Source organism: Orbicella franksi, chromosome 9 (assembly GCF_964199315.1).
Source record: "Orbicella franksi chromosome 9, jaOrbFran1.1, whole genome shotgun sequence".
In the NCBI taxonomy this organism is placed as follows: domain Eukaryota; kingdom Metazoa; phylum Cnidaria; class Anthozoa; order Scleractinia; family Merulinidae; genus Orbicella; species Orbicella franksi.
The window spans coordinates 16,814,202-16,830,110 of record NC_138153.1 but is presented as its reverse complement, the minus strand read 5'-3'; the positions used below and the strand labels follow the sequence as shown (position 1 = coordinate 16,830,110).

General features: G+C 39.1%; 2 protein-coding genes across 3 annotated transcripts; both read right to left on the bottom strand.

Annotated features, from left to right (window-relative positions):
- Positions 1-207: 207 nt before the first annotated feature.
- LOC145497772 (uncharacterized) lies at positions 208-4,018 on the bottom strand. The gene is made up of 5 exons (XM_081477629.1): positions 3,620-4,018; positions 3,426-3,491; positions 2,225-2,592; positions 1,723-1,917; positions 208-762 (listed from the first exon to the last, which is right to left on the bottom strand). The coding sequence occupies exons 1-5, from the start codon at positions 3,696-3,698 to the stop codon at positions 427-429; spliced, it is 1,044 nt and encodes a 347-aa protein (XP_081333755.1). The 5' UTR covers positions 3,699-4,018; the 3' UTR covers positions 208-426.
- A 1,288-nt stretch (positions 4,019-5,306) lies between these two features.
- LOC145497770 (testin-like) lies at positions 5,307-14,852 on the bottom strand. Of its 2 annotated transcripts, none has more exons than XM_081477627.1 (6): positions 14,692-14,852; positions 11,365-11,456; positions 10,721-10,946; positions 9,245-9,484; positions 6,824-7,039; positions 5,307-6,207 (listed from the first exon to the last, which is right to left on the bottom strand). In XM_081477627.1, the coding sequence occupies exons 1-6, from the start codon at positions 14,704-14,706 to the stop codon at positions 5,857-5,859; spliced, it is 1,140 nt and encodes a 379-aa protein (XP_081333753.1). In that variant the 5' UTR covers positions 14,707-14,852; the 3' UTR covers positions 5,307-5,856. The 2 variants fall into 2 exon arrangements, with proteins under 2 accessions (XP_081333753.1, XP_081333751.1); XM_081477625.1 differs by lacking the exon at positions 14,692-14,852 and adding an exon at positions 13,656-14,137.
- Positions 14,853-15,909: the final 1,057 nt, after the last annotated feature.

The following is a 15,909-nucleotide window of genomic DNA, read 5'->3' as shown; positions in this document are numbered from 1 at the left end:
AAAATCGTTCGGAAGGAAAAAAAACGATATAGCTAAAAGAGTGCACAAAACCGTTACTCGAAGATGTGAGTTATGACCTTGGAAACAACGGTTCGAAGAACATTTTGAGTTTATGTCGATTAGAATTGTGTGATTTTTCCGTAAATTATATATTACATTTAACAAATTGACGTCAGCTTTTCATGCACCCGTCCTGTTATTGATTATGAATTTCGTCATAACATTTTCAAAGTAGCTGTGGATCCACGAGGCGATAGCCGAGCGGATCCGCAGATTACTTTGACAATAAATCCAGGCATAATAGTCACCGACAAATGACTCTAATAGAGAGAAAATGTTTCATTTTTATTTCTCATGTGTGCAAATGAGAGCAAATGTTCAAAGTGACGCCAACACATTCGTCTCTGTCGTAATTAGCTGAAGACATCACTTAGGAAGCTCGTCAAATGAATATTTTTCTAGAAAGTGATAATCTTTCATCATCTTTGTTACGCGCTCTATTTGTTCATTGGTCCAAAGTACCTTATCCCTCGTCACCGAAGGAGCTCTCAAAACCTCTCGACATATATCCACGTAATTTTTAGGGCAGGACACTCCCAAGTGATCACATAATTTCCGCAAAGTTTCTTTGGGTCTTAGTAGCATTTCGTGCGCTGGAATATCAATGACTGCATCTTTGCAGTGTAACTTGACGAATTGGGCAGCATCTGCTAACTCAAAGTAGCGCTCAATGGCCCGGTCCAGTTCTTCCTTGTTTTCTATCTGTTGGCCAAAAGAAAACGGGCAAGCAAATACATTAATAAAACAAAATACTTAATAACTTTATGTATATGACTGGCCCTTCGGGAAACAGAAAAGGCGTACGGGCACCTTCGGACCTAGGGGAGCGGTAACCTTCTTGCCCGAAAAATTTTCGCAATGCCCGAATGCGTGAGTGTTGAAATAGGGATGCAAACGCACTCAAATTGCATGAAAAACAAAAACGTTCACAATTCCCACATCTAATGAAACTGCTGTAATTCCAAAAATAGTTATATTCAAAGCTTGCACACTCAATCAATCGAAATGACCATACTCTATCAACAGTCTTAATCCGAGTACATTCTAAAACTTTTTACATGTAAAATAAAAGTTCTAAAACAGGTAACTGACTAGAAACTTTATTTACGAGTTTTGGAAATCACGCCAACAGCATTACTTTGAAATGTTTTCTCTCAAGGGTCATTGCCCGAATCATGAGCGTTTTGCCCGAAAAATCACATAATTTACACAGGTGGGGTGGGGGGGGGGGCCTGCAGCCCCTCTCGCCCCCCCTCCCCCCACCAGCTGGTTCGACAATGGGAAACAGTGATTTTTTTCCCCCTGAGGTTGAACATTGAGGGTCTCGGGGAAACAGAACTCACTGCTTCCCTTAGGGCCAGTCATTACGAGTGATTATTACCAGCACAAGACCCTGTGGGATTCTTGTGGGAACAGCGACGTTTCGAACAATGCAGTATTATGAAGTAAAAGAAGTCTTTGATTTATTTTCGATTCAAACGTCGAGCCAAAGTACGCCAAAAAATAATAGCTACCCGAGTAACATTTACAGTATCATAAACCCATTAATTAAGGTCGTCATCATCCGAGATCGAGGGAACGAGCGAGTGACAATGCATATGCATGTGACAACACAAAGATGACTAATCTTGTTGTGTTAAAGTGTAATAAACTGGCCCTCACTTTTAATCCACCTCCTCTTACAGCGTCACGTGACTCTACAGCATGAAGCATCATGGTTGCTATGTTATCAAAGGGATTCCTGATGACGTGTATTAATTTGATTGGCACTTGGACGACTTCACGGATTTCGTCTAGAACACTCATCTTGTCGGTTAATGCCAATGCAGTATCCTTTCCTTTCCTGTCACCGATAACCTTGAAAATCGATTGAAAACAAAATGATTGCACAAATTAAAAAAAAATTTAAAGAGGTCAACACGAGCTGAGACGAAGCGATAAGGAGAACCGGATCTATCAAAGACTTAGATCGTGCGGAGTGGAGCAAAAAAAACAAAAATAAGACAAAAAAAGCGTATCCATTTTCCCATTTGCGTAATATTCCGATAGCAAACGTATGGCTTGGAAGGCATGTTGTTGTTGAAAGGTGGGCGGGGGGGGGGGGAAGGGGGTTACTTAGGGCGTGAAAGAAGAGTTGGATGTTGGTAGCTATACGGTAGTTCACCTTAATTCTGTGCTGAAATCCTCCTTGCCATAGACCCGGAATATGGTAGTTGTACCTTGACTCCTGCCTCAGGCAACTTTCGCTGCTAGCACGTTTAATGAACATAGCATGTTCCAAGGAATGCTGGTGAAGATCGTAAAATAAACGATATTTTTGCATGCGTTTCTCTTTAAGTTTTGTTGACTGGTACTGTTCCCATTTCTCTATCAGCTGGTACCCAGGCGAGATAACAATTTCCGGGTGGGCATCCAACATGGCCGCCACTAGGCTATGACAACTGCGCTTGTATCCGATAAACATCACAAATGTCTGTACTCCGTCATACAATCTAAAAAGTTTCTCAGCAGGTGAGAGATGATGTGTTACCTCTGAAATAGACAAAAAACATATCAAGCTTTAGATGTCGGCTGTTTAAGAATTTTTTTCCTTCAGTCCGAGTTAATAAACTACTAAATTCTACTGCATGAAAATTAATCAAACCCGAGTCTTTCTTGCTCGTGAGAACAGCAAAATATGGCAAGCTTTTCCTTTTCAACTGAAGAAAATCTAAATTACATGAAAAGAATATTCCGGCACAGTACAGAGAATTTTTCGGGGTAAAACTTTACACGAGAAAATAAAACCCTTGAAAGAAAACTTTGTGGGTAGACTTTAATCTGTTGAGGCCGATGAAGCCTTTCCTTAACGAACAGTTAAGCATCACTTGGTTACTAAGCTTTACTTGGGGGGAGGTACTTGACTAGTACTCGGCGTAGGTCATGCGAACAATCAGGTTACGTTTCAAAGGCGTTTACCCTCGTTGTAGCATTTTAGAGTAATCATCAATAGCGGAGCTCCTGCGGCTCGAAGGGCAGCTAAGAGGAGCACCATATACTCAGTCATGAAAACCTGGAGTTTGCTTTTCTCATGGTCATCATGGCTAGTGGTATTGCTCGTGGGCGCGTACACACGACGACGAAGTCGCAAAACGTGGCGGCCATAATGCAGCTAATAGTTCGACCGAGGTCTGCAGCCTTGGCTTGGTTTACAGCGTTCATCATTGATATTGGACATCCATGTTACTGTCAATTGACACCTGTCAAAGCGAAGTATCTGCTGACCAGTATCATGTAACCATATCGCTGGCTCGGGTTTAGAGCTTATCAAGGTCACATGTTTTTATGAAGTTGAAGTTCACAGCAATCACGAACTCATTTCTTACCAGATTGTTGCCATCCATTTTGCACTAAAGTAATTCTAAGGCCTTCACTTGCAAGGGCGTCACAACCTGTAGCAAAAGCATCAAGATACATTGAGAGTTCAGGCGAGCTCAGTGAATCATAATCAACATTAAGTATAGTATTCTTATGAGGTTATTAAAATGAAATGCGACAAAATGATTTAGAATGTATTTACCTGTGTTGCCGGTTTTCGAGTCGGTCGATTTTATCTCCTGTTGTTCATTACGTGATCCGTTCACCATATGCTCATTCATAACTACTACAATACAAAATCTCACTGCAGAACCGAATTAACCAGATGTCACATCGGCTGCACCGGAGACGATGAAACTTCTCAATTTGACAGTAAACCTTTAGTTTCGTTGATTAGTCTCAGGACTTACCGATCACCACAGAATAAATTTCTGCAGTGTAGCTACAGACGCAGGTCGGTGAGAAGGAATCCGACAAAAATCACGGCTTTTAAGATGATGAGGTCGTGCTGCAGAAGCCTTGAATAAATTTGCTGTTAATTCCTCGAACAATATAACTCTTTGTTTCAACAGCTTTTAGACTTCTGATTGGCTAGAGAGGACGAACGGGCTTAATTACCTTTAGGGCGGTGCATGTATATTGGACAAGCAAACCGCGCCAAACGCAAGGCAACCACTTGTAACCAACGTAGCCTTACTTAATGTTATTGTATTTTCGCGTTTTAGTATTTTGTTTCCGTTTTTCAGTTATTATGGGCATATTCGTCATTGTAATTAGTTTCGCCAGTTATTTTCGGTTACGTAACGTTCCGTATTTTCGTGTGCATTTTTTCATCTGTTGTTTCTATTGGTCTGTATAGTTTCTTCTGTCGTTAGTTTTTTACTTGCCGAGTTGCCCTTGTCATTATGTTTTAGTCTCGTAGTCACCACACACATCTTGTAAGTTTCATTATTTTTCAGTTATTGTTTGCTTGCTTTATTTATATTTTGTTTGGTTTCCCGTTCTGTTTATTTAGCTTGTTTATGTTCCTTTTTCAGCGAATCGCTAGTAAAAAAGCGGATGTCTTCGGTGTGGAATTCGACTACATTACTAAACGGATACTTTAACACGTGCTTTCGGCAGAGCACTGATCGCCCGGTGCGAGCGACCCCCATGTAAAAAGGACGGGAGCACAATAGTGAGACTTTACGAACATCGAGCATTAACATAATAGTGATAAAAATAAATAAAACTTTGAGCATTATAATTATGTAAATCCCTTAAAAATTGGAAGGAAAAAGCCGTGTAAATGAGTTTGGGAATTAAAACCCTCCTCGCTGTTCTCTTTTGGGTAAATCAACGCAGCGGCACGTGCAAGTAGATTTTATGTTACTTGCACTATTAACAGTGGATGTTGAAAGAGTTTTAAGTAGACAAAAGCCGCCTCTTATGTCTCTGACCTGTTTAATAGCGCGTAGATTCTCGGCGTTGTGGGAAGGAGTACGTAACTAACTGTTCGGGTGGTCTAAATGGTGTAAACTCCGCGGGAAAAACTAGAAATCAAAGTGAACGCAAGTTACCATATTTACGATTTGCATAGCCACACAGGTTGACATGTGGAAACGGCACATATACGTGTGCACTGACTTAAAAAGGCGCAAGGAATAAAAATTTCCATTTTCGTTCTGTCTTCACTTAGTAAGCTAAGATAAAGTGAACGTAACGCTGTATGATCCGGGTTTTACCCAGGTCACGCTGTTTTCCGGTTCCGCACTGGAAGTGGCGCCCACTGCCGACAAATAATCGGAAAATCTTCGAGTCATCTTTGAAAGGCTTTGGAAATCTTCGGGTTAACTTCGTAATTTCGGACATCCATAAGATTAAAATGTTACGCATTTGGTAGTCACAAGTCAGCGCAAGTGGTTTAATTTGTATAACATTTATCGACAAGTGACAACTTATTTAAGAAGCAAGGAGGACTAATGATGTGGATTACAATGTGGGCAAAATTGAAAAAGATATTTTGTTAAAAAATTATGCAGTGAAGGGAATATTCCCTACATTTATTTGTTAAGTCTGAACAAATAACAAGCGACGGTAATACACAAACACTCACAATTCCTGTATCCGTATGATCGATTAAAACGCTGGCTACATCATAATAATGCACCAAACATGTACGACACGAGCGTGGGAAACAATATGAATACTTAATTTAACAATAAGAAGTTTCCCCACCCCTCAAAAACATTCGTTTTCAAAAATTTAACACAACAAGATAACTGGTGTTCGTTCTCGCGACTTTCGACTGTCTCGATTCTTTTCGTCGCTCTTTCATAACAATGTATCTCGACTTCTAAAATCTAACATCGTTCACGGATAAAACCTAAATCAAGGTGTTAAAAACTACTGTCCCTTGTCAGACAGTCATGCATCAGTCGTGGTACATCGCGTGTAGCTTCAGTACCTCTTGGCGCATTCGGTGGAGCAGAAAATCTGGTTTTTCCTGGGATGGCGGAGAAACTGCTTTCCAATCAGAGATCTCTTGCACAACCCACACTTAAAGCAGGCGTCGGTAGCGTGCCAGAAGTAGCCCTCGTATTCGATCCTCTGAGCGTCAGCGTTGATGATTTCACGGCAGTCAAAGCACTTCTTGGCGTACAGACGGTTGTAGCACTGCATGCAGTGAGGGTGCCCATCACGTGCTACGTACAACAGACCACCAAGATCCAGATCACACTCGTAACAACAGAAGTGCTTACGGTGCCAGTTGCGGTCCTCGGCTTGAGTGTACTCCCGGCTAAAGATAAGCTGAAAAAAAAAAAAATAAGAAAACAGAAAACAACAGTTGTAAGTTTGTAGTAACCGTCAGTCGGATAAATAGGAGTGTTCAAAGGTAGAAAAGAGTATTAAAGTAACCGCACAATTTTCCTAGCCGTCGTGGCCAATGTGAAAATATAACCTTCCGTGCGTGAACCCTTCGACGAAAAATACCCTAGCAATACCCCAATCTGAAGGTTCTTTTGTCACAAGCGTACTTGCAATATGGCTGGCAGTCTCATTCTCCCAATATACTGGTAATGACAGTTCAGAGAACAAGTCAAAAGTTAATTTTAATCCATTAGAACTAACACAGGGGCGGATTCAGAAAATTCAGATAGAAGGGGCCGAGGAAATTGCGGCAGATCGCAAGCCAACCCCCCTCTCTCCAAACCTCAAAAGTCGGTTAAAAAATACAAGAAAAAAAAGGAGACGGCAGCATCCTTCCCCCCAAAATCCGTCCCTGGAGCAGAGTTCTCATTAAGTATTCTGGGCACTTAAGAGTTCTTAAGGTTAAACATTCCGTCCCCGAATAAGCCCCCTATTTCCAATAAAAGCCCCACCAGGCAAAGCCAAAGAATAATTTCGGGATTTCTTCATTACATACTTCATCACAGGCAGCACAGCGGGGTTTGTACAACTCAGCATAATGTCTGCCACAGTAGATGGCTCCTTCCTTGAAGAAATAAATCAGATCCACCAAGATGTTGTTGCAAATTGAACACACAAAGCAGCCCGGATGCCAGCACTTGTCTTCTCCGGCGCGTGAGGCGAACACAGCTATCTCCCCAAGTTTTATGTTGTTACCACATCGGTAACAGACCTGCAAATGATAATTTCAAATGTTACTATTTCAGGGTTACTTCACGATGCCTCTTTTGTTTCACCTCTGTCATTCAGATTAGACCCCTTGACTTTGCAGTAAACCACCTTCAAACGTTCTATTTGTAGGAAGACAAATGAGAATTTTATTTCAGTACTCCTGTGAACTGTCTGACCAAATGCACGTTAAGAATTTGGACTTATATTCTGGTAACCTCAAAACAATAGTTTGAAACTAGAAGAGCAAAAAAAGAAAAGAAAAAAAGAAAAGGGGGAAAAAATAACAATGCATGGAAAAGCCTGTGTAGCTAGAACTGCTTTAAGTAACGGTCCATATAAGAAGGATAGCACCACGCGGCAAGGGACATAAAAAGGTGCTAACTTTTGTGCAACTTTGCTATTGTTGTACCATACTTCTGATTGGCTCAAATCACTAAACTCTACCAAACCTTCAGGTAGCTGTATATATATTTATCCGTAATTGATCAACTATCTTCCTCTCAACAAACTTCTTCTAGTCTAAATACCACAGTAATCCTATATGGGGAACATTGGAAAATTGAAAGCTTTTATTGTCTTTGTTTACGACTGTTGTGATTGGTTGAATGTTTTAACACTAAGGAAACTACAATCATGAACAAAAGTCTTGGGACAAATTTGCACTTTTGGCGCTTTTGCGCACACGCCAGACGCGAATACAACTTCGCCTGCCTAACCTCGCCCCCTAACCCCCATACAATGTTGAAAACTAGTACCTGCAATTTCACCTGATTTTCAACATTGTGTTGGGTGGTGAGGGGGAACAGCATCGCGTTTTTAAAGGATATAGCAGCGTTTTTTTCAAAATTCAGTTCTAAAACACAGACAATTCGTTACATGTTACAAGTGTCCCAAAGACTTTTGTCCACGATTGTACCTTCCAAATTAGAGTTTAAATACATTTTATTTCATAAACCTGCTTTCCGTCAGTTGATACATTCTCCGTATAAAAACACAAAGTGGTGGAAAAGTGGGGAAAGTGTATTGCCCCAGAACAATAGAAAATGCTACAGTTCTTATCTGGATCATTGCTTAATACAGAGTGTGATTTGGCAGGGATGCATAAGGTTCCCTGACAGCTCACTCTACTAATGCTAATGCAACAAATCAAGTGAAACTAATTCCTAGATGAGTAAATACGCATTATTATCAAAACACCAATGAAATACCAGGTGAGCTATCACGAAAAAACACGGTAGCTTCACATGTGAAAATAACATGTTATCTTCACAAGTGAAAAGAACACTGTTGCTATGATTACATAATTTAATCAGACCTCTTGTCAAGAAAGTTAAATGGCTTGGTATTTCATTGGATTTTGGTGTTTATATAATAAATAGAACATTACATGGCTGCTTGGAGATACAAAATTTTTTATTTTGTGCTAAAAAGTATTCTATATTTTTCAACACTCAAAGAGAAACTTCGTATCTCTGCACAGACATGAAATATCCTCTATTTATGTATCACTGAACTATTTGTAATAATGTGCAACTGTTATTCTAAGTCTATAAGACAATGATTCAACCCACGAAACTAGAGTCTAAAGTATTGATCAAAGAGAGACATCAACATTCAACCTCTTGGCACACCCACAGTATTTGACAATTTCTTGTGCCCAGGGAAGTGGGAAATGGATGTTTGGAGTTGTTGTTGGCATAAGGCATTTGACACTACATTGGAGCAGAAGGGGAGACCATTTTCAAGCTAGAGAAGTTGTCAAGAGACAACACCATTCCTTGCTTTGTGCTGTGTTTGAAGGTAAATACATGTAAGAAGTTTTGCTCGCAAATACATGTATGTAATCATTTAATGTATATTTTAATGGTGAAAAAAAGCAATACTTGGGACACAGTGGAATTTCAAAGTGGTGTTCAAGGGTGATTTTTTTCCTTTCCCATCACCCATTTTGCCCTGAATGTCCCAGGGGTAGGGGCATTTGATTGCCTAGTATCACCCCTAGGTGCCCAGGCATTTGAACACTGGCACTTTTGGCCAGAATGGAATGGGAATTTTACCAACCAAAAATTCACAAATAAATGTCAAATGCCTGGGAGTTTGCTGGGAGGGGGGCGGGGGCGGGGGGGAGGCGAGACTGTTGAAACACACAAGCTCGACACTCCCTGGATTTAGCCTATCTGTAAGAACCATGAATCTGTTTACTTACCCACTTAGAGACAGGGTTGGTCTTTTCTCGTACATCGCCCACACCAAGGGCATTCTGGTTTCTGTCTTCACAGAATTGCCTCATGCTGGCTCTTTCAGGCTCAGTCAAACCGTCACAATAATTTTCATCATGGTCATGGATAGGAAGCTGGTACATCATTTGTTTGCGGCGATATTTTGCACCTTCACTGCCATTTTTAGGCTTGACTGCAGGAGGCAGCGACTCCATGTACTTCATCAACTGTGATAGAAGTACAGTAAGAAAGCATGATGTTGCATGTAGGTATGCAATGCATGTTTCTGATTAACAAAAGACACACTACTTAACAGCAGTATTTAAACAGACTCTAAATTAAATGTCATGAGTAGTTGAGTATCCTACGACATATACAGTCTGTTTAGACTAAACCAACTCTCACCAACTGTATCCCAGTTTCTGTTAGTATGAATTGGTCAGTAGCATTGCTATCATCTCGGGATGCAATGCTACTCAATAATGGGTTACACCCTAGCATTTGGCAGGAACCCTCCTCTACCCATTCACTTATGACAGGGGGGAGGGGGGAAGGCAGACTCCTTACCATGACACAACAAGTCAGAGTAATTTTGCATTTCATGAATCACACATTTGTTTAGTTAATACACAATTCTTGTAACTACAGGTTTCATGTACTTTATTCACGACTGCTCATTCACAATAAGGTTTTCTTTCAAAAATGGCCAACTGCAAAAACAAAGTGACAAACTTTAAACCTTGCACCCCTTGTTTATACTCCCGGGTGACGAAAGGCAGTGGGAGGTTAAGAATAGATGCCTCAATGTCCAAATACCACACTGTAAAGCCTGCCTTGAACCCAGCCTAAGCAATCTAGAAACCACGTAACATAGTGGGATCCAAAAGGACACAAAGGTTTATTTTAAAAGAGGACTCCTGAGGAACAAGAGATTTTCCTTTATATTCTGCTAATATTTTGAACTGACACAGTTACAAGGCTAAGCTACAAGATATCAATGGCAAAATGGTCACCAAAAAATTTCTGTCAAAAGTATGTTTCAAATTTGAATTGATGTGTTCAAAACTTTGAGAATTTTCAAAACAACTGCATGATTAAACAAAGGTACAGAATGTATCAGTTTCTAAATAAACTGTTGGGCTGCCACAGCAGGCAAATGAAACACCTGAAGTTTGCAAAGGTAAATAATCTGCTGTAACAAGCTAGTGAAGCTGATGTTTTGAGTATTGGTACTTTGTTGTTTTTCTCTGACAATGGGCTATTAATGCTTTAAAGGTCAGGTTCAATAACTTGCTAAAGCCGTTAATTTAGAATAAAATACCCTTATCAACTTCAAGTAGACAAATAGATAAGTTCCAAAATCTAAGATACTTTAAAGATTGTGCAAGGCATGTAAGTCCTAAAACTACATATACTGCACCTTTATATTTTAAAACATCTTACATGTGGATATCACTACTTACCACTCCCTGCTGGAGACCGGGTGGAACCCAGGCAAACTGCTTGGCATATTCGGACTGCTGTCCTTTGTTTTTGTTAGCTTCTTCAAGTTTGCGGAAGTAGTCACGAATGTGTCCAACAGGGGAGTCTTTGGAGAACAGACTGTGCACCACAAGTTTATGGGCCTCCTCTTCAACACTCTTGATATCATGTTCCTCAGGTTTACACTTGCATGTTTTGCAGATTTTTCTGTCAGTTAATAAAATAGCACAGGTATATTTTAAGCTTGTCTGAACAAATTTATGCAGTGAATCACGCCACACCACTGACAAATACTTCAGGGTTTTATACCAGTGCCATGATAGCCTGATGGGCAGTACAAAATGATTCTGGTTGTTCTAGTTTTGTGAACACTAGTACACTGGATAGCAATTTATCCAGTTGATAATATTACCCACCCTTTGAGCAGCTGGGCCCAATTTATTCTTAGGCAAGATGCTTCACTCAAGTCTAAGACTTGACTGAATTACAGATGATAGAATCTACAGGTAGAAACCAAGAAAGTATACGAGAGCCCTAAAAGCATCAAAATAATATTTCTTGTTTTCTTCTTATGAAAATTTATATCTGTTTCAGCTCAAAGAACACACCTAACTACAAATAATACCTCCAAAAATGCAAGTCCAATCCCCCCTCACACTTCACTGGGCCACACTTTAGGCAAGGTGCCCCAGCATTCCTCTCATGACCTAAAGTGTACTAAAGATGAGTATCGTCAGTTAGATAATAATTGTAATAATAATAATAATAACAATAATAATAATAATAACAATAACAATAACAATAACAATAACAATATCAATATCAATAACAATAACAGTAATAATAATAATAATAATAATTTTTTATTATTAAAAAAATATAACAAACTTTAAAGAGTACTTTTTCATACAAACTCGAATCTTACATTTATCTGGTAAAAATTCAGAAATTCTGTTGTTCCTTAAGTTTTTTTCCTAAAATAATTTCTATAATAATAATAATAATAATAATAATAATAATAATAATAATAATAATAATGACAATGGCACATTTATCTAGGATGACCCTTCAGCACAAAGTACTATTAGAAATGGGGTTCTGCTGACTAAGAATTAAAAACTACGAGTAATAATGGTAGGTAAATAATAATCCACAAACATTTTTGCCATCATGTTTGTGTTACCCTAACAACATTTATACCATGGTTGTCATTGAGGGCTGTAACCCATAACACCTATAACAGCTGAGTATGCTTAATGGGCCCTTGACCTTACAGGTAAAGTCACAAGTTTGATAATGACAGCCCAGTAAAATAATTATGGTATTGAATAATCTGAAATCCTCTTGGGTACAAATGAAATCTTTTCTTTTCCAAATCCATACAAAAGTTCTCAAATATCCGAGAAAGAATGGACAGTACACATATTTAAGAATGGATTTTCACCCGTTTTTGGTCAATTTGGGTGATTTTAGGAGTAAAGTTTGGATATTTCATGCATTGTTGTGCATGAATCAGTGGAACTGTTCTAGATTATGCTGAACACTGGCAATATCTCCTACAATACAATTTATAGCACACATTCAAACAAACTTTGATTCTTGTCATAACTCTCAACCAAAAAATAGAAACACAATACTTGCTGTTACAATGCCTTTTCAATCACTATATCTTTTAAATTTTGAAGTCAAGATAATTGACATTAAATTATACAAACAAATACAAGTTGTAATAATAATATAATTTTTCTACGAGCACAACAGGGTGGCTCAATTTTCCAAAATTGATATTTGTTTGTAAAAATTATCTTTAAAAACCTCATCTGTCAGTAAGTAACTAATGTTTGTGGGAACAATTTAAACCAGAGTGTAGTTCAGATACTGGAATGCCTATTTGTAGTAAGTTATATGTGCCCAGTCTTTAAGTTCTGCTAGACCAAAACAGGTAATGTTCACAAACAAGTAAGGAAAAAAACAACTAGCTCTGTACCAGTTGGTGGACTTCAATTTTGTTGAGCAGTGAAAAGAGAGGAATAGAGAGATTAACATATGCAATAGAAGGGCTTATGCAGAAGAATTTACACAGCTGTATTATTACTTTAAGACAAAATACAGAATAACCAAAAAAATTGAAAAGTTCACACAGTATTACACACAAGGTTGATTTTAACAAAATTTGCAGTATGTTGAAATCAAATTCAGCCAATTTTTCATTCAGGCATAAATGTTTCATCGCTGCCACCAGCAAGATAGCTCTTTTTAAACGTGAATTTTAGTAAGCTAAACGGAGTGTAACACATTATTTTGTTAATAAACCCCACCAGGAGATCGATATATATCTACATGTATCATCGATCTAAGCAAGTCTACAGTAAACTTTTCCAAAGATACGCGATAAAACAGTTTAAATCTCCGACCACTAAAAATTCCCTTTTGGCAAGATGAAACAATACCGTCAGAGGACAGATATCACAGTCAAACAGTTTTTTTGACATAAATTAAGCTTCTGTAAACGAAGATTATATTGCTCCCTAAACACAACAGCCTCCACCTCAAATGAACTTTGCTACACACTCGTGCAAGTGGGTACAGCACAACTCGGACGGAATATGAAAAATATAAGCTCTAAACTACATGTGAAACAAAGAACCGATCGAACAAGGTTGAAGGATATGCTTGCAATTGTTGATTGCGTACATAGTAAGCTCTACAAGCTTCATTCTGTGTGGTTTCAGCAAAAATCTTGGAACTGAATTTTACGCGCAACTGCGTTAGGTCAGTTTTGAATGAACGACATAAACAGCCGTGATCTTTCACCAACTGAACATTCCAGACATTTCCAAAGAGACTTAAAAATAACAGGCTTGTGTTATCGCATTATACAAGAACGAATTTGGAACAAACCGTCGTGCGACTAACCTTTTTCGGAATGTGTAAGTTTACGCCGTCTTCCGATCTTGATGACATTTCCTCGGCAGATCGGAAAATTCAATCCTTTTGACGATGTCCTGTAGGTATTCTTCGGGTCAAAAGTTCGACAAAAAAGTGGCTAACAATCAAATTACTTGCTCAGCTATTAGGGCAAAATACTCTCGATATTTCCTTCCCTCCCAAATTAACATGCAAACGGATGTGACTCATCGTGAAAAGCTCGCGGGGAAAGATGGGTCATCCGAGAAACTAGAGATTTCAGGGAGGGGAGGGTAAGATGAAGTCTGATTTATTTCTGCGTTCTGTGTAGAGCTTGGAATATAACTAGTAGCCTGGAATTTTAGTAAAAACACACTTTTTAGTCTACTCTCGGAAAAAAAACTTCATAAAACAAGTATAAAGCATTCAATTTTTTCATTGTCCTCAAACTTTTAAAAAATCGGTTGGTTTCCGGCAAGAGGTCAATTCAGTCTTTTATAGAAGTTAAGCTGAAAGCCTCATATATATTCTCGAAATTTTAAATTTCAACTTAGATTTAAAGCTTATTACGACAACCGACCGACTCTCACTGAACAGTTTTCAAAACATCAGCTCTTCGACTGTCGAAGCGAGATTAAGTATAAAGGTTTTTTTAAGGTCAAAGTCGACAGCTACACAATACCATCACTTATATATTGAAACAGATTGAAATAACAATGTTCAAGCAAGCAGAAAGTAAACAACGGACTCTTTAAATCTTAGCTAAGAAGTGGTAAATCAAGTTTTGGTGAAGCCTAAAAACAGGAGTAACTCAAAAAGGTTTCTCAAGAGCGCCTGTTCATATCACAAATGCAACGAATTTCTGAAACAGAAAAAATAATGCAAGGCGTAACCGTGTTAAAATAAGTGGTCTCTGACGTTAGAAGCCAGACGGTATTCAAATGAAATTTACAGTTAAGCATCGTTTGACTTCGGTTAATAGTTTAACTGCCTTTTTCTCGTTCTAATACACAATTCAGAAGACGAAAGCTACGCTTTTCCTCACCTCTTTGTGGGACATACTCGGTCGTTTGTGATGTATTCTCTCCTAACTCATTTCCACAGCGTAGTCAGACAAAATTTCTGTGAGTAATTTGAATAATCTTCTTAAACAGGGCTGACCTAGCACCTCTTCACATTCCGAAACGTCTTAGCTATTGTATTTCATTAGGCCTTCTGAAAAAATCGTGCAGCGATCTCAATACCAAGGCAACGAAAGCGCGTCTTTGATCACGTGACCTGCTGTTGAGTCGACGAGAGGACCCGACACGAGAGCACACGAGTTTTCTTCAAACAATTTCTGTCTGCAAAACGCGTCTTCAATTCTCAGACAGCGTGCTGGGTCATGGTGGCAAACGAGAGAAAAATTTTAACAAACGGCTAAGGAAGAAAAGAAAAATTGTGTATCGGAAAGAGCGCGAAAGTTTAAAGCTCGTTTCGCGGGCCACGCCTCGACACCAGAGCCTCCGGTCCTTTTGGTCACGTGGTCGGACATTTTAAGACGAGTAGCACTGGTGACGAGAATGATGTCAGCTAGTATGATTTTGGTAAATTATGAGACGTTCACATACGTTATTTCCACAAAGGGCATGGAAACAAATCAGGATTGACCCTTGGAGCCGGAGAACTCTGGACTGGAGATCAGATTGGATCGAATGAGAGTTTTTTAAACCGTCTAAGGCAGCAAAATTATAGAGCTGGGGATACGCCCAATCCCTCGACAGACTTCTTCGCCTTTCTATGATGGGAGCTACCCTGACGGGCAGGAGAGCCGAATTGCAGATCAGAGATTCACGCAGGCGGTTCAAAAAGGTGAAAACTATGAACGGAGAAAATGGGCAAGCAAAATTTGCAAGGAGGAAAGAAACATTAAGGGAAAAAGAGAACAAAGACAGACACCAAAGATCACTTTTCAATCACCACATTTTAATACCTCTAGTGGTCATTAATATGCGACCAAAATTGGCCGCTTCGAATAATATAAGGAGAGTATGACAATATACAATAATATCTCTATACATTTAGGGAAACAAGGCAACTTTATATCGAAAAGCATTGTGTCAAATGGTATGATTCATTTTCCGCAACTTCTCGGCGTCTCTTCACTGCGATGGATTTGATTGTCCAATAAGTTTGAGAAACCAAGAGAGACATCAAAGATTTTCGCGTGGTGCAACGGAAACAACATTGTCGATATAAGTTTTTCTACATATTAATACTATCG